This window comes from Strigops habroptila, chromosome 5 (assembly GCF_004027225.2).
Source record: "Strigops habroptila isolate Jane chromosome 5, bStrHab1.2.pri, whole genome shotgun sequence".
Taxonomy (NCBI): Eukaryota; Metazoa; Chordata; class Aves; order Psittaciformes; family Psittacidae; genus Strigops; species Strigops habroptila.
In genome coordinates, this window is record NC_044281.2 from 52,946,669 (window position 1) to 52,972,829 (window position 26,161).

The 26,161-nt window shown below is 47.7% G+C and overlaps 1 protein-coding gene across 1 annotated transcript in view; it reads left to right on the forward strand.

Moving 5' to 3' along the window:
• The window catches only part of ITGB5 (integrin subunit beta 5), a 62,427-nt gene extending 37,413 nt beyond the window's left edge, over positions 1–25,014 (forward strand). Inside the window, exons 11-15 of the mRNA XM_030488264.1 lie at positions 17,834–18,056; positions 18,761–18,864; positions 22,415–22,531; positions 23,696–23,862; positions 24,417–25,014. Of these exons, the coding sequence (XP_030344124.1) occupies positions 17,834–18,056; positions 18,761–18,864; positions 22,415–22,531; positions 23,696–23,862; positions 24,417–24,512 (707 nt within the window). The 3' untranslated portion in view covers positions 24,513–25,014. The remainder of the gene's footprint in view (positions 1–17,833; positions 18,057–18,760; positions 18,865–22,414; positions 22,532–23,695; positions 23,863–24,416) is intronic.
• The last annotated feature ends 1,147 nt before the right edge of the window (positions 25,015–26,161 follow it).

Genomic DNA, 26,161 nt, shown 5'->3' on the forward strand with positions numbered 1-26,161 from the left:
GGGGATGGGGAAACCGCCCCGGCATGGGGAAGGCTGCTGGGCTGGTGCATGAAGGGTGTGCGAGGGGCTGTGCCTGCCTCACCTGCCGAAATCTGCCCTGTTTCTTGAGGGATCTGTGCTCCCTTTATTTACCTTATGGGAGAAAGGAGGGAGATGTTTATGTGCATCCACACTAATGAGCAAGAGTGCATTATCTCCATTGGAACTGAGTTTCCAGCATTAGAGTGAAAGGCTTTCTGAAGACTTGTCCTTTGCCCATGTCCCACAGAGATAAGCAGAGTCTTGGCTTTGGTGTTGTTATTTTGACATAACCACAAACATCTCATGCATGCTGAAGTACAACCCTAGGGAAGACTAAACCAGTACAGGCTTGAATCCCTTGAAGTTTTTTGGTGTCTTAGGTTGGATTTCTTCTATGAGTGCCAGCCTGCCCTGTGTAGGAAGGAACAATTTTTTTAAAGATGAAGCATTTGAAGTAGTCCCCTGGTGCAACGCAGTGAAAGGAAAAGTTGTTTCAGTCTGTTACTTAGTAGAGAAAATCTGTGTTAAATTCCTAGAGGTATTTTACGTATAGACTTTTCTGTGCACTGGGAAAACAAGTCGTTCATTGGGAAAGATGTAGCCAGTCAGCTTTGCTTAAGCAAAGGTAGAGGAGTTATTTAGCTGTGTTTGCTAAAATGGCTTTAATTCCTTCTCAGTCCAAGGTCACATAATTTACCTTGTACGTAATTGCCTGGATTAGCTCTCAGACATAATTCTCTAAGTCGGAGCTGGGCAAAAAGTTGTCTGCTTTCAAGCAAGTAAAATATTTCCATAACTGAAAATCTTGGACAAAATTTCCAAAACATGTGTAAGCTCGCAAAGTAGCTATTTTTAACGTTTTCTCCAGGGAAGTGGTGTTTTTTTCCCCCTGCTCTTTATCTTGCCCTGTGTATTTCTGAGCTGGGCAATAAGTGATGGGGCACCTTTTGGTTGCAGATTTCTGGATGTTTGGGATAGTCATATTGTTGGGTGGGTAGAGGATGTTCATGCTCATTTTCCTGTAGCCTGGCCAGTGATGTTTTGGCACTGCTGAAGACGGGGCAGATGATAACTGGGTTTTTTGCATTGCCCTGGGGCTCCCCGCTGCAGAGTGGTAAGAAAAGCCGGTACCACCTCCCACAGTGACTGCCCTGGACTGGGAGAGCTGCGAGAGTCCCTGCTGATGCAGGACCAGAAAGAGGGGTGAGGAAGTAGGAAAAAGGTATTTGAAAGTAGATGGGGGGAAAAATAACCTAAACTGTGAAGTAATTCAGAGCAGTACTGCCTGGGGGGGTCTCCATATGACCATACTGCTTTAATAGTTTCATTCCACCCAAAAGGAGTATATTTAATAGCAAGCAGGGTAGCGGTGCTATAAAGAGAGGTTGGAAGCTACTGGTATAGTGGTTGGTACTGCAAGTGAAGGACATCCCTTTGCTCCTATTTCCTTTTCATCAGGAGAGCCAGAGCTCTGATGCCCCACAGGAAAGCAAGTTGTGTTTCTTCTGTTGCACCTGCTTTCTTCTATCCCTGCGGAGGGCTTCTGGTGCTGGGAAGGGCGGCGTAACTGGTTTGTGGTTTGCCAGAGTTGTTCAAAGTCGTTTAAAAGTCCTTTTTATAGCTATGAAGGAAAACAAAGGGTAGGCTGGGGCCACGTGGCCTCTCTGCTCCAGGGGTGGGATGGATTCTGGATGGAGTCTGGCATAGCTGTGTGCGTTGGGTCTCCCTGTGCCACTGGTATTTCTATTGCTGTTGGTTTGTTGGCTGGAATTTCTTTTTAAAAGAATTCCTAAATTTCTTTTAAAAAAAAAAAAAAAAAAAAAAAAAGAAATTCCAGTAGTTATGATGCTAAATCTGAGCTGTAACAAGCACTGTGCCAATGACATAATGTTTTGAGGTGGTTTGTCAGCCCAAGAGGCTTGGGGCTTTACCAGCCTGACAGAAGTGTCTGAGCTTCCGCAGTGGGGCTGTGCCCAAAGCTGCCCCTAAAAACAGCCCTCTGCTACACAAGAATCTCTGGTGGCTTTCAGCAGATGTGTGCTCTCTCCTCTCTGCGGATGGGGTCTTCTTGAAAAAGACCATGTGTTTAGTTCAGCACTGAATGTCTGGCAGCACATGTAGATTTGGCAGCCAGGGGTGTATTTGGACCATGCCTTGGGTGCAGGGTGACCTCCAGGGCGATCATGTGGGGTCCAGTCACTGCTTTTGTTCCTGCAAGGGGGAGAAATGATACCCTTCCCTCCCTATGTCTTCTCCTGGGCACAATGTCTGCCCCTGAAAAGTCCTGGCATGCCGGTGCCCACCATCCTTGCAGGCTGAATCCCATGGCAAGGGGAGACCAACAGCTTTTAGCAAATGCAGAAACCAAAAAAGCAGCATGTGGGGAGCTGTCATTTTGCTGCAGATCATTGTTGTCTCAGTCCTTGCTTGGGAGTTGCTTGGCTTGGACCTGTGAGGGGAACTCATCACTGCTGTCAAGGGCTTTGTTTATACTGCATTAACCTTCTGCCAGTGTAGAAGGAACTTAATGCTTCTCAGTGCATTTCTGATGACTGTATTTTGAACAGTGTTTTCACCCCAAAGGAACCCAACCTCAGTTTTAGCACATGGGCTGTGGTGTCGCCTGTTAAATGCATTTACACCTGCCCAAGCTTTTGAATAAGATAGTATCATGAATCTCTGAGTGGCCATCCTGAACAGAGCAGACGGTCCAACCCAACCCAACGTCTGGGGAACACCAGGAGGAAAGCACAGTTTTTGAAGCTGAGTAAAAATCCACACATGCATGTACTTTGCATGTATGTGGCTGTGCTTTTTGCATGCCTCAGGTCAGAGGCAGCATGAGCCCATCACCAACCAGCCTGGGCATTTCTTCCTTTTATGATACGGAGTGACACTGTTCCCATCGAGTCGCTACCATGACACAGGGCCGGCTGGCAGATTGCATTCAGGCATCTTGTATTCGCAGTGAAAGCCACAGCAGGTTGAAATAGTTTGAAATGAACTATGAGCTTCTTGTCTCTTGGTACTCAGTCCTTTGGCCAACAAAAGCATTTTCATTCCTGGGTTCATTTGTAAATATTGGCACCTCTTTTGCCAGTGTTTGAGATGAGCGATGACTGCAGGCAGTGCTGCATATGACTCCTGTCCTTTTGTAGCCCTCCATGAAGTGGAAAAGCGTATTTTAGGTGGGAGATAATCTAAAGGAGAAGCAAGAGTTTAATTCCTGTCAGTGGGAGGTTTAACATGCCTCCTGCATCTATGAGGTGGTTGGGAAAAGGAGTCATTTATAACACCTCGTAAATGTTGATTCACATTGCATCCAACTCTTAGTCGATGCTACTTGGTTACTAGTAAGTGGCATTTGTTCTGCTGCTCCCTGAGTCCAGTTAACAGCTCTGGAGCAGCTATTTCAAACCATTAATTGAACTTCTGGAGGGGTCATTGGGGATGGCTTGCAGCAGTGCTCTGTTCCTCCAAAAAAGATGTAGCTGGGTTATCCACTGTATCATACTCTGAGAAAGCAGGCAGTCACTTCCCAAACCATCGAATGCTTTGCTACCAGTTTTTATCTAGACAGAGAAGTTGTCCTGTTGCACCAAGACCTTCAGTACATCACTCTGGCCTCTACTCTGAGATGTGGGTGTCTGTGGGACAGAAGAAGAGAGTCCTCCTGTCAGTAGCCAGGCTCAGGAAGGGGCAGCTGGCTTTGTGGCTCGGCAGCTTTTTGAACCCCTTGGCTGCCTGCCAGGCAGTTTGACAAAGGAGGAAACATCTCAGTGCTAATTGCATTCCTGAAGGTCCCATAAAAAGAGGTGGCAAGAGGGAGGAGAGGCCCCAGTGAGGGCATCACTTGTTTGCCTCTAATGAAGAGAGACTGGCTCGCTGGAGGCCAAGCTTCATTAGCTTCAGTGCTGCAGACCTATTTTTTCTCAAAGGGGGCTATGCAGAGTAGGACAGCATCATCTTTACTTCAGTGCTTCTAGAGAAATTTCCCCTTAACCATCGCCACTGTTACCTGGCTCCCTGTGTAGATGGCATTTGTGCACTCTTCAGCCAAGGACTGTAGTTGTGCACAGGAACATTGCTACCTAGGCATAAGTAAAGAGCACTCACCATGCTGGAAAACGTTTCTCCCCCTAAATACAAAGGATCTCATCCCAAAAATCCATACTGCCCAAGCGACACAGCGATTGCTGATGTTGGTGCAGCTTGGTCAGGTCAGGTCTTTTGTGGCTTCTCCATTTTTTTTAGAATTAGGCAATAAATCAGAGTTGTGAATGCTTTGCAATTGTAAATCAAACCCTGCAACTTTTCTCTAGCTCTTAGCATGTGCGAGTATCTTAACTGGTTAAGATGACTAAAGATTGTAGCTGGCTAAAGCATGGTGAGATGGTGATGCCTCGGAGCACAGAAACCGGGAGTCTGGCCTTGCTTGCTGATACAGGGCTTTCAGGGGCACAAAAAGCTTGGGTCAGCAATAAAGCATCAGGTGTCAAACTTGCAAATACCCACAAGTGCCAGAATCACTTCTGAAATGGGATTTGGGAAGTGACAGCTCATTGATAATCCGTGGCTTACTTCACAGAGAATAGCCAAGCTGACGTGCGATGCGGCTCCAGCTGCCCTGCAGAAACCACTTCAAAAACTGCTGAGGATGTACAAGTCCTCAATATTTGTGTCTGAATGCTTCCCTTTCTTGGTTTTATAAAATGGGGAAGCACTGTGAGGTTTTAGCCTGTGCTAAGATCCAGTGAGATGAGGCTTTTCTGTTTGTTTTAACACAGCCTCAAACTAGAAATCTCAATCCTGCTTCTGCAATTTGTTTTTGGCATTCCCTGTCCCAGGCACTATAACTGCGTTTAGCACCACTGTGTTTGCAGGAGGTCTGTGGGATGATGTGGGACTGATGGCTTCAGTGCCGGTGTGGCAGTTTCTGGTTGTGCAATAGAATCCTGCTCTTTTAGAGCAGTGCTCAGGTTTGATGGCACTGCTGGTATCTGCTCCTTGGAGTTTCTAGTGGAGTCTGTTACCATACAAATCACTGTGCCCATGGACACATCTTATGAAATAGACTTTTTTCCATACTTACTTTTGCAGTTATTATTCACCTACCCAGTGGTAGTGCCTGGATGGAGGATGCTGGTGTGCATCTGAAGGCTCAGATGTGAGGATAAAGGTCATCCAGCTTTAACTTTTTTTTTTTTCTTGTCTTAATTCTCTTCTTTCCTAGTGTGTAAGTTTTTCCAGAAGCTGCTGTTAAGAAAGAAATGGGTAGTATTTGATTTACTAACCCCTGAGGTGCAGGTTATGGGCTGAGTGTGGTTTGGGGAGGAAGGGGAGCTTGCCTGTGCCCGCTGCCTTTGGTGGTGCCAAGGAGTGGGGGGTGGCATTAAGTAAATTTAGCCCCTGCCAGAAGGGAAGAGAGTGGTTTGTGGCCAAAAGAGAATAGGGAACAGAGCCTAAACCACATCTGCAATGTTTTCTTTTAAGTCATGTCAAGTCTTGTTATCTTTAGGCTTTTGATTTGGGGATTTATTTTTTTTTTCTTTTTAATTTAGATTGTGTAAAAAGTTGGCATCTGAGCACTGTCTAGTGAAGAAGGACCTGAAGGGGGGAGACAAAAGGACCATATAAGATGTGGAGGTTAAAAATAATCCCTTGTTTGTTGCTAAGTGCTTATGTGGCCGTGAGCCATTCAGCGGTGGAGGAAATGCAGCTCTGTCTCTGGGACAGCTGCCCCACAGGTCAATCCTGCTCCGGTCCCCAGGCTGGAGGAGGAGGAGGAGCGTACCTCTAGCAGCATTTTTAGGCTTATTTTGGTGATAGAGGGTGCAGTGTCAGCTCAGGTCACTGTGGTGCAACCTCACTTTGCCGGTTGCTTCATTAGTGGTCCCAGTGGACAGCAGGTGGGGAGCTCATGGTGAGAGCCAGGCAGCAGCTGTATGTGCTGTCAGGACTGCAGAGCCTGAGAGGGTGGTTTGGGATGAGCTGAACCTGGTAAAGTCTCTAAGTCCAAACCCTTTTCTGTTAGGGTTATGAGACTGTGAGTGTCCCTTTTCCCCAGGGACAGGGAGCTAAAAACCGTCTGAGGGCTAGAAAACAGAGAGGTATGCAAGTGTCATCATGCCGTGTGTGCCACTGGGAGCCCATCGCTTCTTCTTAGCAGCCAACAAACCTGGTTTCAGGCACCTTGAGGTCTCCTGCCTACAGAGCTGCTGCATAGCCCAGGGAGACCTTATGGCCAGAATAAAAAAGAGATGGCACTGCGCTAGCGTCTCTCTTTTAAGATGTGGTCAAGATGGAAGTGCCCATGCCTGGTGTCACTGCTGGGTGGGCATCCCTTGCCAGCTGAACATCTCCCTCCACGTGTGAAACATTTTGCTCCAACAAGAATAGACTGCAAACATTTAATAAGAAACTAATCAAATGGGGGACCTCCGCTGTCCTCTTCCTTTTTCAGGGTTAAACTGCAAAACTGAATGTATCCCACTTACTGTTATCGTGTGGATTAGTGTAAAGAAATGTAAGGTTTAGGTCAGCTCCATTTACTCACATTCTGTGGGTCAATCTAAAGAAATGTAAGGTCCAGGTCAGCTGGTAGGGCTGAAATGGGGATTAACTGGAAGAACAGTCAACTGAATTCACCTTCATCCCTCTCTGACCAACACCGCTCTCACTCTGCGCATGTGATCTCTGCGGATGCTGTTTGGCTGTGTGTCCAATGTCATTTGTCTGCACAACATCTGAGCCCTAAAAAACCCCTTTTTGCTTTTTTTTCAAAGTGTGTTTGTACAAACCAGATCTTTTCTGATGTCAGTCATTGATATTCCTGCATTCCTGCTTGACCTCCTGCAGAGTGTGGGGGCTCCCGTGCCATTGCAACATTTTGGGGAGGCAGGGTGTGATTGCTCGAGAAGTGATTTGGAAAACATTTCCGCAGGCAGGGAAGGAACTGTGGAGGAGCCCACTGCTGCTGTCACATGTGGGATGCTGGCTTTTAGGACTCACTGTAACACCAGGAGCTGGCGGGCAAGCCCTGGGGTCATCCCAGGCTGCTTCCCTTGGCACCTTCCTGAAAGGCCAAGTCTGGCCATGCTTGACCTGGGGACAGTGAGCTCTGAGAGCAACACTCGAAACCTCTCAGCCTTTAATGGGGAATGTCATTGGGAAACTCACCACTCTTTACACAGTGTGAAGAGGATGAGAAATCACAGGAATGCGTATGGGACGTGCTTATCGGTTGTGGGCAGCATGCGGTGCCCCGTGCTCTCATTGTACCGTGTGCTGAGGTGGCACCTTCTGTGACGGGAAGCAGGGATGCCCAGCCCCGGGCTCCCAGATAATTTGAAAGGGTGGAAAGAGACTCCCCAGGAGCTGTGTGAGTGGCTGGCTGGCTTTAGCAATGTTTGATTTTTTTTCTTGCAAGCAAAGGGCTCCTGAGCATCAACCATTATTGTTTTGGAGAGCTGGAGCAAGGCAGGGAAATGGGAGAACTCGCACCTTGGTGTGTTGCTGCTAGCCATTGATACCTGTCACCATGTGTCAATGAATTGCTTGTTATATGTAACAGAGAAGCTAGGGAGGATTTTTATTTGAAACACATCCTCTACCAATGCAGGTTTTCTGGGTCACATGGATGGCCTTTGGCTCAGGCAATAGCTTCCTTCTCTTGGCAGTCCTAGGTCAAGAGAGATGGGCACCTTGTAAACCACCATCACGGAAGGGGCCTGTCCTTAATGCTGGTGTCTGTCTTGCTGGTGTCTGTGCAGCCAGCCTCTCTGTTTTGACAGCTCCTTCACTCTTTGCAGGTGGTTTTGAGGTCTCTCTGTCTTAAGCTACCAAATTCAGCAGCATGTCCCATGTGTTTCTGGGTGTGCTCATCTCTAGGAGCCGTGGCTCATAGCCCTAGTGCAGAGAGGGGCTGAGAGATGGATGGGAGGTGTTTGCACCCGAAATTTCATTTTTATGAAGTCTCTATTTCCCTTGCTCACAAATCCTTGGTGGCCTTCTGGAGGTGCATGGGGGTAACTCAGTGCATCTGTTTCCTCATGTCTCCGGTCCTTGGGAGGCTCCTGAAACCTCCCTGCCGCTTCCCCCCCCCAGGACATTGTTTCCATCCTTCCCCAGTCTCTCTCTTCTGCTTCCTCTCTGTGTTCATTTTTTTCCCTTTGACCTGGTTTCTGTTCTCTTTCCAATGTAATCCTGAGACATGTGCTGCTCTCCTCTAAGAGCATGCACCTCCCCATCCTGCTCTGTTCCCATTGAAAAGGCTGAGCATCCCAAGGGGTTCAAATGGCTGCTGTGCTGGGGCAAATGGCATGGGGTGACCCTCACCCTCTGGCTGTGATCTGTGAAAGCATGGCCAGTTCTTGTAACTGTGGCATGTAAAAATGCCTGGTTCACCCTCTGATTGCTCTGCTAATGACCTCCTGCATGTTTCAGGTTAGAGAAGGCTGCGTTTCAGTGCAGGTGGGTGGTTCCTAGCTAGAATGCTTCATGTATACGCTCCTCTGGATTTCTTTCCCAATAAGTAAGTGCAGTATTAGGTATTATACGACCAGGTATTACAGTTACATTGTTGCCTGTTGAATATTACTGATTATTTGGGATTTGGACATGATGATCCTTATGGGTCCCTTCCGACTCAAGATATTTTATGATCTTTGCATGGATTTCTCATGGGAACACAAATGTGTTTTCCATTTGTGTTTCCGCTCAGTGCTGTGTTTATTCTCCATCTCTCTTTCTGTTTCTGGCAGCAGGTATACCCTGCCTGCCCTACCTTGCTTAGTCCAAGGGCTTGTGTTGGTTGTTCACACTGAAACTGCAATTGAGTCAACCTTTCTTTTCCCAGCATATTGCATATTGCTTTGCCAGAGTTTTCATTTCATTCCTGGCATGAAAGGGCAAAGCTGCCTTTTCTTACTCCTCCTTTCCCCCTGCCCTGGCCCTCACTGCTGTCAAAGTCTTGCAGCTCTCCCCAAATCTGGCAGCAGCTCCTTTGAGGACCAACCAGCACACAGTGCTGCTGTTCCTGCTTCTTTTCACTGGGGTTTCTCCTTGTCCCTGAGCGGACCTTTTGCAAGCATTAATGCATGCTAATGAGGCATTAAATGCCAGGGCAGAATTAAAGAATAAAGAAGTGACGTCTTTGACATCTTTACAGGAGCCAGAGCTCCGTCTGTGGGTCTCTGCTCTTAAAGAGGCACAGCATGTGGGTCGCAACTGGAGGTGTCATCTGATGGTGCATGCACGTACCCAACCTGCCCTATCCTGCTGTAGCTGTCCCCTCCCACAGCCAGGAACCACACATCTCAGAAAGTAGAAAGCTCCAAAGTAAAAACAAGATGAACTTTGAAAACACAGCTCATCACCTACTTGCTCCCCAGGGAGCGGTCTTAGAACAAACTCGCTTAAATGCTCTGCCTCTATGGTCAGCAGCTCACTGAGTTTGTCGTTTGCGTTTGGTCCTTCTGATGATAGTAATTAACAGAAATAAACATTTGGAAATGAATGCTGTATTTGGGGTTTAGAGGCAGATGAAAGCCTCAGACCAGCAGGTGAGTGAAATTCTGTGTCTCTGCATTTCTTGTTGACATGCACTGACAACCTGTGAATTTTGCTTAGTTTGGTTTAAAAAATTTAATTTAAATAATTGACTTGAAAGAGAAGTGCAGCACAGGCTGCGGGCTCATTCTTTCTCTTTCTTTTTTTGTCTTATTTTGAATGATATTCTGCCTTCTTCCAGCTTCTTTGGAAAGGGAGAAATCTGTTCCAAAACCATGGACCTTTGGTGAACTTGAACCAGATTATGTGTTTGCATCCAAATACAGAACTGGGCAAGGCTCCCATGGCACTGGATTTTGGAGAGAAAGACTCTCTCTCTGCTCTGGAGCCCACTCCTCTTAACAAGGTCCAGCTGAAAGGGCATTCAGCCCACTTGGGCTTTGGCAGGGTGGGAATTAGCCTGCTTTTCATTTGAAGGATGGACCTGAACCATAGAATTTAGCCTTGGAGTTCAGGCATTTGTGATTGTGCAGCTTTGTTTTGGAACCACAATTTATTTTAAGAACAAATCTGGAGGGTTCTTTGGGTTTGAGCTTATAGGAGCCTGCTCAGGCACTGGAGTGGGAGGATGAAGCTCATGCTTCCTGGAGGCACCACACGCTGGTGGAAGGGTTGTGGGACTACAGCTGTTCTCAAGCCCTTTATCTGCATTTCGCCTAACTGTGTGCTCACTGTATGTCCCCTCATGTTTCTAAATCTTCCAGAGCCTTCATAGTGGCAAAAGCTGAAGGCTAAATGTAGAGCTGTATAAGCAGACCTGAACAAAGAGATGGGCCAAGAAAGTATATAACTGGGGAAGAAGCTTCTGGTTCTGAACCCATGGCTGTTGGTGGTATCTTGGCAGGGTTGAGAGAACCAAGTGGAAATTGCTCTTTGCCAAACAGTTTTCTTTGTCAGGCTTTTTGGGGAGAAAAGAAACAAATGGGGGGAGCTGCACTGAGGGTGTTTTGCAAGCAGGTCTCGTCTCTATTGTCTGTAAGGGGTCCTGGGAGTTGGCTGGAGAGAGGAGCACTGCAGTGGGAAAGACATTGGTACATCCCACAGGAGACCAAATAAATGCCTGCAGGAGAAGGGATGGAGGTTGATAGGACAGTGGCAGAGAGCCCTTTTTCAGTTAGAGGATTGGAAGGATACAAGAGAGGGAAAAAACAGGATTCACACACACACACCTTCTTATCTGGCTTAAGGAATAATATGAATTGTTAGCAGCTTTTGCAGTACCTTCCATGTCAGGTTCTTAAGGGGTGACAAAACAAGGATGAGCATATGCCCAATTTGGTGGAATGGTATTTGGACCCACGGCTCAAAGGGAATCAGTGCACCCATCCTGATTGCCCCCGCTTGGGGTGAAGCACTGTGTCTCTAGGAGGATCTGGCAGCAGCCCTCACCCCGTATTGCTCCCTGCATCAGGAGCAGAGTTGGCAGCAGCACCTAAAAACTCTGGTTCCCAGCTCTGGGTCTCTGTCCAAAAGGCCACGTGTGGCAGGCTCAGCTGAGGCGCTAACGTAAGCAAAAGTCAAGAGATTTGTGGAGTGCTGAGCTTACTTAAAAGAAAAAAAAAAAAAAAGGAAGGCTTATTTTAAGAAATGCAGCTTTAGGTCTCCTTCAGGAAATGACTCCTCGCTGCCAGTTTTGGCTTTCTGGGGGATCATCAGCCATATCTCGTGATTGCATTTCAGCTTCCCCTCTGTAGCAGAGAGAAGGAAAATGAGGAAAGGCTGGCCAGGGCTGCTGCAGGAAATCCGCCTGCCTCTGATCGCTTTCAGCTACCTTCATGAGACAGCAGTTTCCAAAGCCCTGTTTTCCTTGCCCAGTTCTCATTTAACCCAGAAGTTCCCAAGTGAGTGAGAAACTAGGGGGCTTCGGCCTTTTTCTGTAATGGCAGTGCTGCAACATGGGGGATGCTGGCAGTAATGTGAAGCCGGTGATGGGGCTTGTGATACCCAAGCAGCTCAAGCATGTATTTATTCCTTTGCCTTTCGTTTCATTAGTCTGCTACTCTGGTGCTATTTTTGATGACTGGTGAGCTCAACCAGCACTAGGATTGAAGTAAAGGCTTATTTAAAGCCTTGTCAATTCTTGGCCAAACCCATATGCTTCAGGATATAAATGTCTGTTGAAATTAATACAATGGAAAGATGCACACGGATCCATGGTATCTGGTGTAAATAACACGCAGGAAAGCACTATTTACTTATTACTAGCCTCTTAGTGTTGGTTTTGTTGTTTCAGTATTGCGTTGTGGATAAATGAGCATGGGCGAGCTGTCTTCTCATGTGAATGAAGGCGGTCGGTGGATGAATTTCAGTTTACACAGAAACCTTAGACCCTTGACATTTGGCTGTCTTCGTTTATATAGTAACCTCCTTTTCACGAGGAGATTGTTGTGTTTGTAGGCTCCAGGACGTGGGGATGCTCCTTGCCAACCTGCCACTCCTGTTTTCCCTGCCAGACTGGTATGACTGGGGAATGAATCCTAACTCCTGCCCCAGTATTTAAAATTTCCTGAGCTCTCCATGACTTCTAGCAGTGCCAACCATCTGGCAGCAGAATGGTGCCATGAACCTGAGCTGTGCTGCGGGCAGGCTGCCTCACCGTGCCTGGCCTCTGGAAGTGCAGCTCTGGCTGCTTTGAGTCATGGAAAGAGATTAGTGGGAAAGTCGATAATTTGTTTGCCAAAGCAGGCACTCTGTCTTACCGTAGCCCTTTCCCAAACGGAAAGGTGTACGTTTTCCAAGTGTTCAAAGCCTTCTCCCACTGCCCTTCCTCCTCCCACTCAAAATGTGCCATTCATGGAGCCTCCTCTGCAGACATCGAGCGCTTTCTGCTGAGAGATTGGTTGGTCTGGTACTAAACTGATATCCAGGCCGTGCTCTGTGTCAGTAGGGTTTGACAACTTTCTCATAAGCAGACCTTTTGGGTGCATCCACCCCTGAGGAGTACAATGTGTGGCTTCTGCGTTGGGGCTCTCTGGGTGATGCGCGCAGTGCCCAGGTCTCATTAAAGGGGTGGCAGCAGGGAATCTGGAAATTGCTTACCATAATTTATTTCTCTTAATTGGTTTTCCTGTGGGTTTTTTTGTTTTGGGTGCTTTTGAGTTTTTTTTTCAAACTAGTTGTTCAAGTAACCAAAAATGAAAAAAACACAGCATTTTGAAGGTCCTGACCCAAAGCCTGCATGTGAGCAGGGAGGCACAAAAATAATTGCCTTGAATTAATAGGAACAAAATGCAGTATAACCTTTCCCCTCCTAAGTACTCAGAAACCAAGAAACTGGCTTAAAAATACTGAGGATTATATTTTTCTTGTGTGATAGGCACATCAATTTAATTTTCCAGAAGGTGAGGAAAAAAGGAGTGTTGGAGGGGCTTGTTTTCAAACCCTTCTCCCTTTCCATAAAAGCTGGTACCTTTTTTTTTTTAATTTATTTATTTCAAAAGAAAAACTGGTATTTTTCCACAATTTTGTGGTCCCCAGAAGTAAGGGGCTTTAGGTAAACCACTTCCTGTCCAAAGACGTAGTGACAGGGCTTTTGGTCCATTGAGTTTCAGACCTCTTGGAGCAGCAGCAGTCAGTGCAGTTCCTAAAAGGCGAACAGTTATCGCAGAGGGCAGACGATTTGTCCTGCCAAGCACTTGGCCACTGCAGGGTCATACTTTGCAGCCTGCTGTCAGGAAGCCTGGGATGAAATCAGGGTCAGAGGCTGGAAGTTTCTGCCCAAAGCTGCTGTCCTGATTCGTGCTCACCAGCAACAACCCTGCTCGGGGACTGGGGCCATGGCACACAGCGCTGGTGTTGGGGTGAGGGCAAGCCAGGTTTGCGCGGTGCCAGGGTGAGGACAGAGAGGATTTGCGGCTGTCATCCCGGTGGGCAGCTGAGGGAGAGAGGCAGCTGGGGTGAAATGAGGACGGCTGGACATCCTGCCAGAAGCTGCGTGAGTGACAGCGAGATGTGCAGCCGAGCTGGGGCACAGCAGTGGGATGGGGATGTATTTCAGAGCGAGGCAGAGGGAACATCTGGGCTGCGGGTCTAGGTCCAGCTTGGTGGCCCCCTTGGAAAGAGGGTGCCTCCAAGCAGAGGTGCACCCCATGGCTCCTGCCCTGTGGATCCCAGACTAGTCCAAATTTAGTCTCTCTGTTTCTGCTCTCCCCCTGCAAAAACATTGCTTTCTTCTGCTACACCCTCCCAGTGTGTTTCTGCAGCCTCCCTAACATGTGTTTTGTGTTAGCCCCCTCAACAGTCAAGAGCTGGCTGGAAAGTATGTTATCAAATTCAGAGGGAGCATTTCATTTCCCAGTTAGATCTGGATCTTTTAAACATCTATGCTTGTCTCATTTCAAGGATGGGAACAGAAGAAAATACCTCTTGTTATGTTTGGAGAACATAATTGATGTCTTTTGGCTTCACAAACCAGCTTTAATAGAGAACATGCAAACACAAAGGGTTGAAGGGGGTTAAAGTCCAGGGTTATGTCCTGCACCATGAGACTTCTGCTGGTGCAGAGGTGTGTTGAAACACACCCTCCTCAAGGACTCATTTTCATGTTGGAAATGAAACTGGGAAATGAAACTAGGTTCATCATCGGCACAGTGATGGAAGGCTTCCTACAGGCATGATCTTACATGGCATACAGACTGCTTAACTACATCAGCACAAAGTGTGACCGTAGGATAGCTGAGACTGCAAACATGCAGCACATTTTGCTGCAAAATATGAGTACCAGGTAGCAATATGCATGCTGTAAACCTCAGCTCTGGGTCACCATCACCAAAAGACTTGCTCCCACATTGCCTCAAGGATCCTCTCAGGTGCACGTTGAGAAGTAGGATGACTCTTGTCATGGCCATATGAGAAATAAATGTATCCCATTAACCGTGTTTTTCCAGTCTTTAGGCTGTGTGGGAGGCGGATGGAGAGTACCAGAAGTGAAGCTCATGGTACTTGCAGGAGTAGCCACTCTTTCATGCTGGCGCAGTGAAGATTGTAACATCTTTGCCATTAAAGGTCAACATGGAAATTCCCACTCTTGGCCCATTCCCCATGATGAGCTTCATCCAGTGACTTCTTGCCCGTTGAGCCAGTGTGGCCAAGACAGAAAACACATTTCAACATGTTTTTAAATTTTAAGCTCACACCCCACGCTTAGTCACCCTCATATAGAGGGCTTTTTCTTCATCCCCTTCAATAAACAAAACCACTTGCTTTAAGATGCTGTTTCTCAATTTCTCCAATAGCAGTGGTTTAATAGGATGCATTATTTGGAAATGGCTGTTTCCCTTCCCCAGGACAGTTGTTCCAGGCTCCATACCCAGCCTGCCAGGGGATTGAAGGGGTGGGCCTCCTATTTTATAGCCTCCTATACTGGACTGTCGCTGACAGCTTTAAAAACTAAATCATTTTATGGTCCAGAGACATATTTCCAATGGATTCACATCTTGTGCTAGGCTCTGTGATGTTCTCAGAGGACTGAGCTAAAGCTGATGATACAGGGACTCTGCCCTCTGCCCAAGGGGGTTGCTGCCTCCCAAATCAAGACCATGGGGCAGTGTGAATGCAATCAGTTTGCTTCTCTTGGCTCTCACAGCTCAAATTCAAGTGTGAGCACATTTATTAGAAGCCATATACATGGATTTCCAATGCCAGCTGCTTTGGATTCCTTGAAATAGTGCCCATTTAAGAAAACCATGATCTATAGCTAATTTGGACACATTCATTGCCATGGAGGCACCAATCTCGTTGCGTGAGAGCCCAATTGCCTGAATTAATTGTGAATAAAAGCCAGCCACCCATTTGGTTTGCTTGTGAAGCAGAGGGCACAGGGGTCCCTGCTCTGCAGCTGCACCCTGAGAGGCAGCGGTGGTGGCTGTAGCTGTATCCATGGGCTCAAAAATGGAGCTTTGTAGGGAAGGGAAGGGGCAAACCAAACCTGCCTGTACAGATGTCTGGGGAAAGAGCAAGGCTGTCATTGTGAAGGCAAACAGAGCGAAGGACTTTTAATCTCCATCAGATGTAGGCAAGGAAAGAGGTCACCTCTAGAGATCATGTAAACATAATCTCCTCTGTCTGGTAATGTTTGAGTTTGCAAGCTGAATCCAAAGTAAATGGTGGGAGTGCAAAAGAGGCTGTAGGAGGGCAACTTGTGATGTGCTGGAACATATGAGATGCCTAGTAAAACAGAAGGTGCTCCCATGACTTTTGGCAAGGGATATAGCTTGACAATCCACAGCCTCTCTTGGAGAGATGGGGGAGGCAGGGAGATCAGTGGTTTTGTGCCAATGAAAGGAGCATGCATATAATTTATCCTGTCTGAGGTGCTTGAGGCTGTTTCCAGTGGGAAAGCTGAGCTGTAATTAGGTTGCTGATGAGCATCGTATACAAACCCTTCAGCTCTATAAACTATGTCTTCAAAGGCATCCCTGCTCCTAGGGACCAACCAAGGAGGAATTCAACCACTATTTCAAAGAGCTGATGGATGCGTTTCTGAAACCAGATGCTCGGCAGCCAGCCATTCTGCTTACCATCGCTGAAAGCCTTGAAGCCTGTTAGCTTTCTCAGCCCATTGCTAAACCCAATAGCTGCAAGGGGATGCTTCAGTAGAGGAGTGCCCTTACTGGATCAGTTTCTTCATCTGTCTCTGCTGTGAGCTGCCCTGAGCTACACTACGGAGGAGGTTCAGCTGGTACCAGCAATGTTGATGGTACTGGTTAGGACACCGAGGTCTTGCTTGGACACAGGTGGCAGTGCTTGTTGATTTAATTTTTTTTTTTAGGTATTTTAAGGTTTGGGGGAGTACTTCTCAAGTGAAACTGTTAGGAAAGAAGGTTAGGAAAAACCTTAGAAAATGATCGACCTCTTAGGCTTTTTGCTGCTACAGCCTGGGCTCAAAACTTCCAAGGAAGCACAGCTCCGTTCCTATTTTCTTATCTCTTGATGTAACAGAGAAAAAAATAGATTAATTCATACAGAACACCAGCCAGCCCAGTAAACATGGAAGCCCTCTCAGGAGCCCACTCTTTTACATTATTTTGAAGGCTCAGTGGTAATACTGATCTTCAGAGCTCAGAGTCCACAGAGGGTAGCGAAGTGTGGAGGAGGGGAAGCTTCTTGTCGAGTGGTGTGGCCTGGAGAAGGCTAGGCTGAAAGCAGGGCTTGGGGTCCTACTTACTGGCACAGCGGCTCTGCTACCAAAATCTGTTGCAAGACTGAGCAGAACACTGGCTGCAGTCTGGGTGTGCCACCTCCTGTTCACCTCATGCACTGAACAGTGAGACGGCATTGACTCTGCCACATCCTCTGGTGCCCTGAATAATTTGTCTGCCCAGTGTCATGCCTCTGAGATGGACATATCTGGTTTTAGAAGCAGTATTTCAAAAGCTGCTGCCAGAGCCTCTTCATCATCCTGAATATTTTCGCTATTTTAGTAGTTGTGGAAATCATGGTACTGCACATAACCCTCCTAGCATAGCCAGAGCCTTCAGGTGGGCACATGAGTGAAGTTGAGCGATGTTTAAGAATCACTCACTGAGGATCGAGTGATAGAGTTTCTGCTAGCCTTCTGCAGAGGTGGGTGGTGTAGTGCTCTGCAAAGCCTAGTTACAAGGTGCTGGGCACCAGGAGGCAGAGGTGGGGAATATTCACTCTGTGGGTAAGAGAGGCTCATGACAACACGCTGCCGAAACGTGTTCTCAGGTGTTAATGTTTGCTTGGTGGTGTCAAGCACTGACTGGGGGCAAACCAGGAGGGTGTAAAATGGCACCCTGAAAAGAGGGGGGTACTTGGGAACCCTCATCTGGAGAGAGGAAAATAATAAGGTAGTAAGTTTGACACCTGGCTGGGGCATGCAGCCTCTACCAGCTAATTGTGTTTGAGCTCTGCAATAGCAGGTGGTTGTTCCTTGTGTGGGCTTGGGGTGGAAGTCACCTCACCCAGCTGAGGGCTGTCTGCTTGAAAGGGAGCTGCCCTGTTCTCCCCATGGTCACCATCACTGCTAGTACTTCCCAAGGGCAGTTTGTGACCCTGTCCTGACCTCCTGTTCCCAGGAAGGGAGAGGTGCCCATTTGTCTTGAGTTACTATAGAAGGAAGCTGGAGGAGCTGGTAAGTAGGTATTTTTTGCTGCTAAATGTAGATAATAATTTGATACCTACCATTGCCATCTGTTTGTTGCTCTGCCAAATGAGGTCTCTAAGGCAGCTTTTCCTGCCCAGGATGCTGCTGACACCTCTCCCCTGCTCTTGCCTTCAGGCCATGGAGAGTGTCACTGCGGGGAGTGCAAGTGCCATGCAGGTTACATCGGGGACAACTGCAACTGCTCCACTGAGACGGATGGCTGTGTGTCCAGCGACGGGCAGATGTGCAGCGGCAGGGGCAGCTGCGTCTGCGGGAAGTGCCAGTGCACCGAGCCAGGGGCTTTTGGAGAGACGTGTGAGAAGTGTCCCACCTGCCCAGGTGTCTGCAGCACTAAAAGGTACTCATGGTGGGGTTCAGGAGGGATGTCTCGCTGGAGGGAAGGGCAGCTCTTTGGTTCGTGGGAGACTTTGCAACTAAGGGCTTACTCCTGCTTCATTAAACAGGGGCGATGAGCCCCAGGCAAGCCTCCTGTAGCTCAAAGCCCACAGTAAGCAACCTGAGAGTATCCCAGGTAGAGAAGCAACAAGTGGTGTTGCCCAAGTCCTCATGGAGGTTCATGTCCCTGTTTGTTTCCAGTGCTGTCCCACTCTGGAGGAAAGGCTGGCAACCCCAGTTTTGCTGCACCCTCAGCTGCAAATGTCTGGGCCCAGAGATCTGCAAGCTGCAGAGAAGCGGAGGATGGGTATGACTGCCTGCCTCACAGCAGCAGAGGTGCCCTGGGCATTAGCCTCAGACCAGCGCAGAGCAGCAATGCTGCATGCCTTGATGTCAGGCAGGAAGGATTTTGCCATAGTTGATGTGAAGCTCCTGACATCCAAAGGGCAAACAGACCCCAAACCTACCAGCTGCTTTGTACCTCATTGAATCTATTCCTAGAATCTTGAGATGGAGATGCTTGGCCCTGAAGTTGCTTTTTCCTTGTAGTGCAGATGTGCATCCTCCAGACCAATACCCAGGAAGTCGCTTTCCCAGGGGTGAATCTCTGTGTTTATGTAGTTTCTTATGGATGCTTCATCTTCCCCTCCATGTGTCTTTCTGCAGGGACTGCATTGAATGCAAGCTGTTTAACTCAGGAAGACTGGCTGATAACCAAACCTGCCAAAAGCACTGTAAGGATGAGATCATCACCACTGTGGATGTTCTCGGTAAGTAGGCAGCAGCAGGACTGCAGGCAGTGGGAGCCAGCAACTGTGGCATTTAGCTTCTCTTCACCAGACCAAGACCTATCTGGAACCTCAGGGTTTTAAAAATGTACATGTATGTAGTATGTATATGTGGTATTTGTGACCCTCCCTCCAGGCTGCAATATACATTGAAGTAAAACCCCTTTGATTCTAAATAATATCTTACCATATCTAACCATTACTGCCAGTACAAGGAGCAAAGAGAGTGGGATGAGATCAGATGAGACAGAAGATTAGATGAGCTGTGAGAAAGTGCAAAAGGACAAAGTATCACCCCAAAAAGACATTCTCTCGTCTTTTGAGAATTCGTCCTGGAAGAAGTGAGCTTGTAAGAAAGCAAAGCCATTTTGGAGACAATGATTTCTGCTTTGGTGGAACTGACTGCTAACAGCCCCCCTGGCAGGCTGCTCTCCTGCCCTTTGTGTCCTTTTCTAGGGGTCACCCCACATGACTCAGCAGATGACTTTCACCCCTTCTTTTCAAGCTCCATCCTGGGAGTCTCTGGTTGTTATTTAGAGGAGTAGAGGGGATCCAAACTTGTAACAGCTTTAACCGCAATCCTGACCCTGGCCTTAGCAATACCCCTTGGAGAGAGGGATGGAGATCAAGCAGGGATAAATTACTCTCCACATCTGACATTTCCTCCTCTTCCCATAGTTTTTAGAGGCAGGAATGTTCTACCTTACTTGTCCTTTTTCTCTCTTCCTCCCAAGCTGCCTGCAGGCAATGTTTTTCCCATCGACTCCTCTCGTACTCCGTGTCTAGCTTTTGAATTACAACCAGTGGGGTTTCCTACCTTTCCCTCTGGGAGACTTGCTCTTGTTCTCTCCGTCCTTACTGCAATTCAGCAGGGAGTGCACCTATACTGGCACACTGCGAGAGGTTACAAGGCACTTCCAAACCACACAAAGCTCCTTTCTGATGCCTGGCATGCCTGTGTTTCTTAGGAGCCAGCAAATACTGGGGATTAAAGCTCAATTCTCCTGCCTGGGTGTTGCAGCATTCCTAAAGCCAGCTTTTGTACTGACTGCACCCTGGGAGGTGACGCTGGACTGTGATTTGCCAACCCCCTACATGGCTTTCAGAGAAAAACACAGCCAAATTTCTTAAGACATTTTTGGGAATTATGCTTATTCTTCAGTTCAGTTACTGCAGTCACATTGCGGGTAGTGCTGAGCTCTTGGGAGATCAGGAGCTGCTGAGAAAGGGGTAAAGCAAAATATTCCTAGAGAAAGCACTTGGGAACTGCAGACTTCTTCACAGGCAGACTCAGCCAAATCCTGATGTTCAAGTGTTTCTGTGTTACGTAGCACATCTTAAAAGCCCCTGCTGAGAGGCTGAACACTGATATTTGTCATGGAAGATGTAGTCTGCATTGTCCTGGCAGTGGAGGATGGGACCTTCTTAAATATCAAGTTGTGATGAACACATGAACACACCCTGGAAGATCCTAAGGGCCTTTTGGCTCTGGGCATGAAGCAACCAGTGCTTCAAAGCTTTGTAGAGCAGAAGCATCTATCGGAATCCGAGCCAGAATGATGTCTTTTGGAAGGCTTATATGACTTGTATCAGACTCTGCAGGATCTCCTTTGCTTCTGCAACATTACATTTCCATTCCTGATGGTTCCAGAGAGGAGCTTTCAACATGAGGGGAGCATGACAGGTCCAGTGCTGAGCTGAATCTGCCGACAACACACGTCAGTGAACCTGAAAGCTTGATGGGACCATCACACCTCTCTCTGTAGATGTGTGATCTCTGAAACCCAGTGAAGACCAACAGAGATCATTACTATCAAGACTTTATTCACTGTATCTTTTAGCAGAATAATAGTGCAAGGATGGGATTGAAAGCAGATGGGCCTGGAGGAATTAATATTTGCTGCTCAACTCAGAAGAGCATTAGTCGAGAAACATGGAAGTTTTATGTGTGTTAATCTAATTAGTACTTTGCTTTGTAACAGTCAGCTTCTCCAGCCCTGACTTTGATACCACTGTATAGGTAGAGCAGGTTTTTCCACCCCGAGGTAGGAACAGCTGAGGTTTGTCCACACCAGGAACCTTGTCAAGACTCAACAGAGGGACAGTTGCATCTGGGCTTCGAGCTCTTGAAGTGGAGGGTATTAATCTTTCAACTGAAAGCAGGTCAAAGGCCTTGAAAGGAAAGACAAACAGACAGAAGAGAGATAAGGGGCTGGAATAGCAGTAGTCATTAACATGATCGTTATTCAGCATGACAGACAGGCGCGGATGCAAGTGCAGAGAGCTATGGGAAGCATTTTCCAGGTGCCTAAGCCAAGGTCACATCTTTGCCGGACAGATAGCACTGAGTGCCCAAATCCCTTCCTTTCCTTTGAAACTCTCAGTCCAAGCAGGTCTATAGAGATGTGCTCCTGCAGAGATACCTGGCATGGCTGGAGATGTTGCCCCATCTCCCTCCAGGCACTGTCCCTGCAGTGTGGACACCCCATGAGCTGTAGCCATGCAGGGCAGTGGCTCTGCTGAAATGGTCCCTGAAGCTAGAGGTGCAAACGTTGGATGATGGCTTTGCTGAAACCTTTTAATGGCTTTTGTGAAGCAGCCTTCCTCAGGAAGCATCTTACAGTGACCAGAGCAGCGACAGGCTCTGTCTCATCATAGTATAGTATGTCTGGTCTGTCCGGTACATTAAACAGGCAAACATACAGTGGCTGTATGGCCATGGGAATTAAATAGTCTCCTTTCTTGCAACTCCCCCACCTCTGCATCCTCCCTTCCAACCAACTCCTCCCTTCCCGCTCCCTCCCTCCGCCCCTCCCCATTTTCCTCTTCTATCTCACTCTTTAAAAACAAACTTCTCAACTGTTTCCGGAGCTAGAGCCATTCAGCATAGCTGAAGCATGAGCCAGCGATGGCCTGCTGCTGCTGCTGTCACTGTCTGTGTCCTCGCAGGCTGAGTCTGAGCCCCTTGCTTTCTCTTCAGCTTCCACTCTTGAAGAAATGTAGCAAATAAATTAAGAAGAAAATGGCATTAATAGCCAAAGCAGACTTGTGGAAAGGAAGCGGGTGGCGTGTGTGTGTGAAGTTGCATCTGCTTGCCATGCAATGTTTGCTGAGTGCCACATTTTCTCAAGCAGTAAGTCTGGACACCGCTCAGTTACAATTTGCACAAATCATGATCAAACTGTTCTGCTTTCCAGGCTTGCTCCCTGTTCTTCCTCTCCCAGGCACCCATGGGAACCTGCTCAGCTTGTAGGGGAGAACTGTGCTGATTCCTAATATAAAACCTGCCAACTAAGTCAACCGAGTGCCATATTGCAGGTTTAGACATATCCGTTAGGAAGGGTGACTAGGTAAAAAATCAGTGGAACCCATGCATGCCATTGCAAGTTGTTAGGGGAGACTTAGCTTAAAAAGAAAAGGGTGTTGGAAGCATTTGTGTAAGAAATTAGGGTACAGGAGTTCTGCAGTCTTTAGGAATTCTTTTTAATATAAAAACCAAAATAAAGTTCTGCAACTCTGCATCTCATTCCAGAAACGGATGACCCAAATGCAATTCTCTGTGCCTACCCAGTGAATAACTGCGTCATGAAATTCACCTACTTGGAGCTTGCCAGTGGGAAATCCAACCTCACCGTCCTCAAAGAGCCAGGTTGGTCCTCCCTTGGGTTTGCTTTTAATAGCACAGGGTGCTTTGGGAGAGGTGATAGGCTGGTGGGGAGCCTGGCAGGTTGGGAAAAGCTGATTTCACTGGCTTCGTGAAAGCATGCGTGAGCAGATGAACCGGGATGATTTAAAAAGTAACATGTTTTACAGTGCTAAAACCCAGATCCGAATGCACCCAATTTAGTAAAAAAAGGACTCTGGGAGTGAAATATACACCTGAGCTGCCGACATTGCTAGCAAGTGGCTGAAGGGCTTTCTGCCAGCCTGGGATGCTGAAATTAAACCCAGCCTATTTACATAGCAAAAAGCGTGCTATGTACTGATTTGGAGATCAGACACTGGGAGCAAAAAAATCTGAAGAGGGCACCTGATGCTGCTGGCTAAGTCAGGATGTTAGGAAAGCCCCACATTACCTATGGATTTCTGCATTGCCAAAGTGCTAGCTCTGGTCCAGGCAGTGTAAGGGCTGTGTGTCCCTGCTCCCGTGCCCTGGCTGCCACAGACAGCTGTGTTTCCCAACGTTATTTTAGTCACGTGCAATGCAGTTTCCCAAAGCAAACCGCATGTGGTGTTGCAGGACAAGCTGGCAAGCACCCAGCAGCAGCTTCTTGCAATCTCCTCTGGCCCTCCGAGGCACAGGCCAGTATGGGAAAGACTGAGATACCCCATATTTTATTTAACCGGTGCTGCGGCTTGCGCTTAATTGAAAGACCAGTTGATTAGCTGACAGCGATGTACTTATTTAAAGTGCCTAGTGATCACCTGTCTCCATGTGGGCCAGAAGCTGAGCTGGCTTTTGCCAGAGGTACCTTAAGCCTCTGTGTCCCACATGGGTCACCTGGCATTAAAACCAGGCGTCACTGTTGGACGATGGCATTGCAGCACTGCTCTTCCCTGAAGCACTGTGTGACATCCCAATGACGTCCATGAGAGCTGTGCCTTTGACCTGCCTCTAGCCAGGAATTTTTTTAATTAAAAAACATCCCATTGGTTTCAGAGAGGACTGTTGCTTTTTTTAATTTAGTCTCTGCTGCTACGGCTGCCCTGAGGCCACTTGCTAAGTGGCTGCCATCCAGGTCTGTACATCCCGGTATCCTGATACAGGATACACTTGCACCAGAGCTAATTGCCTCCTTCCCCTTATCACCAGCATGCAGCTCAGCCCCCAGCGCCGTGACGATCGTGCTGGCAGTGATTGGCAGCGTGGTCCTGATTGGCATCATCCTGCTGGGGCTCTGGAAGCTGCTCGTCACCATTCATGACAGGCGGGAGTTTGACCGGTTCCAGAGTGAACGTTCACGGGCCAGATATGAAATGGTGAGCCCAGGGTAGGGGTGCTGCTGGTGTATCAGAGGGCTGCTGGAATGCGCCAGCAGCAAACAGCTCTGCAGTGATGAAGAACGGTGTCAGGCATGGGGGATGTGGGTGCTCATACGCTGGAGTGCCTCGCAGCAGGGCTTCAGGGTCTGACATGTTGCACTGCCTTTCTCCTTGGCAAGTTACAAATTGCAGAAATATACCCAGCCTTTGGTTTCATCATGTATTTCCCAGCAGTGCTGAAGGGCTGAAGGAGGTAGGGGAGCAGGGACCAAGCTCCGACTGGTGGCAGCGAGGCTGGTCAGGTCTATGATGGAGCCCTTCTGGACGGCTTTAGGTGGGGTTTTTCAGCATTTGAGCACATTACCTGTGCCTGCAGACAGGACAGAAGGTGGGTCTGATGGGTAAACTATAGAAAAACAGTGCTGCTTTTGCATCTGAATGCACATTCCAATCAAATTAATTGGCACAGGAAGGGGGGATTAGATACATTTTAACCAGACATGGAATTTGTTGCTCACCTTTGTTCTTTTTGTCTGTTTATTTCTCCAAAGGCATCCAATCCTCTCTACCGAAAGCCTATTTCCACACATAACGTAGAGTTCACGTTCAACAAGCTCAACAAGTCTTACAACGGTACAGTTGACTGATGGGGTCTCGGTGCCTGAGACTGCTGAGGACAATTGCTTGACTGTACGTGCTGCTTCCCCACTTGAAGATGGGATCCTCTTCAGGGTCGAGAATCCCTTACGACAGGACTGGTCGATGACCAAAGCCTGTTATTTGCACAGTAAGGAGAAAAGTCTAGTACATTCTGGAGGCACGGACGTGAAGGCAGGCTCCCTGCCTGTGCTCATGGACTCCGAGGTGTGTGCAACTCCATACCCCAGCTTTCTGGATATATTAAACCTGCCAACTAAGTCAACCGAGTGCCATATTGCAGCTTTAGACATATCCCATTAGAAAGGGTGACTAGGTCAAAAATCAGGGGAACCCATGCCATTGCAAGTTGTTAGGGGGGGACTTAGCTTAAAAAGAAGAGGGTGTTGGAAGCATTTGTGTAAGAAATTAGGATACAAAAGTTCTGCAGTCTTTAGGAATTTTTTTATATAAAAAACAAAATAAAACTATTGTGCATATATGATGCTGTAAGTAGAATTCATTGTTTCTTTTCTAAGCTCCCCACCAAAACTGGGGCTTGCTCCTGCGAGTAACAGTGGTGCTGCCTGACTGATTTATTAATAGAGCCTTATCAGTCAAAGCATGGCTATAAAAATAGGAGCTGGAGCCGCAGTGACTGCTGCAGAAGGTATGTTGATTTAATACCCTGTTGTTGACCCAGGGCTGGGAGTGCCAGAAGGAGCTCCTGCTCTGTGCTGGAGGTGTTAGACAGGAACCTGGTGCAAGCCCAAGGGAAATGGGAGTTTAGACTGAGGAAACTAAATTAAACATCATTCCTTGGGGTGTGCAAGGAGGCATCTGGCCTGGGTGCCTGCAGGAGGGCAGCTGGGAGCGCACAGTACCGCATCCAGACCTCTGACTTTCTACCAGAGGGCTATTGCTGTGGAGTCCAGTGGAGCCCAGCTGGAAAAGCAGGGGAGCCCTGAGCTTTTGGCCAGAAAGGGAGCTGGACAAAACCCAGTGTTGTTGCTTCACAACATACATTCTGCTTTGGTTTGTTGGGTTCCACCCACCCCCCCCCCCCCCCACCCCAGACTGTTCCTCCTGCCCCATCTGTTTTGCTCTGGAGCTGGGGTTTGGGTTACCCTGGCTGACAGCTGCAGCTTTAGACCTACACAAGTCTGCAGCGGGGCTGCAGCCACCGGCAGAAGAGAGAAGCTGGAACAATTGCTACTGCTGCTCTTTATTTTTTTCCCTTTATTTTCCTTTTTTTCTTGTCTCTTTGCCCTGAATAGATCATGCTGTACTCAGCTGAAGGAAGTTTGCCAGGGAAAAGCAAAAACAAATGGTGTTCATTGTTTTGACTTGCTCTTCTCATTGGAAAAGGGCCATGGGCCCATCCTTCTGGATTTTTTTTACTCTATTTGGTTTTGCCTCTATAAACAGAAGCTTTTATTTGCTCAGTATAAACAGCTCTCCTTCAAGAACTTTATGGTCCCCACTGCTCCTTCCAGCAGCACTGAAGAAATGCAGCAGACCACACTAAAAATAGCTCAAAATGGGGAATTTTATGAGCACAGCATGTGGCACATCAGCAGCATCGGTGTTGATCAGGTGGGCTAAAAAACCCAAAACCCAAAACAAATGAAACCTGTACGTTGTCTTCCCACTTGATTCC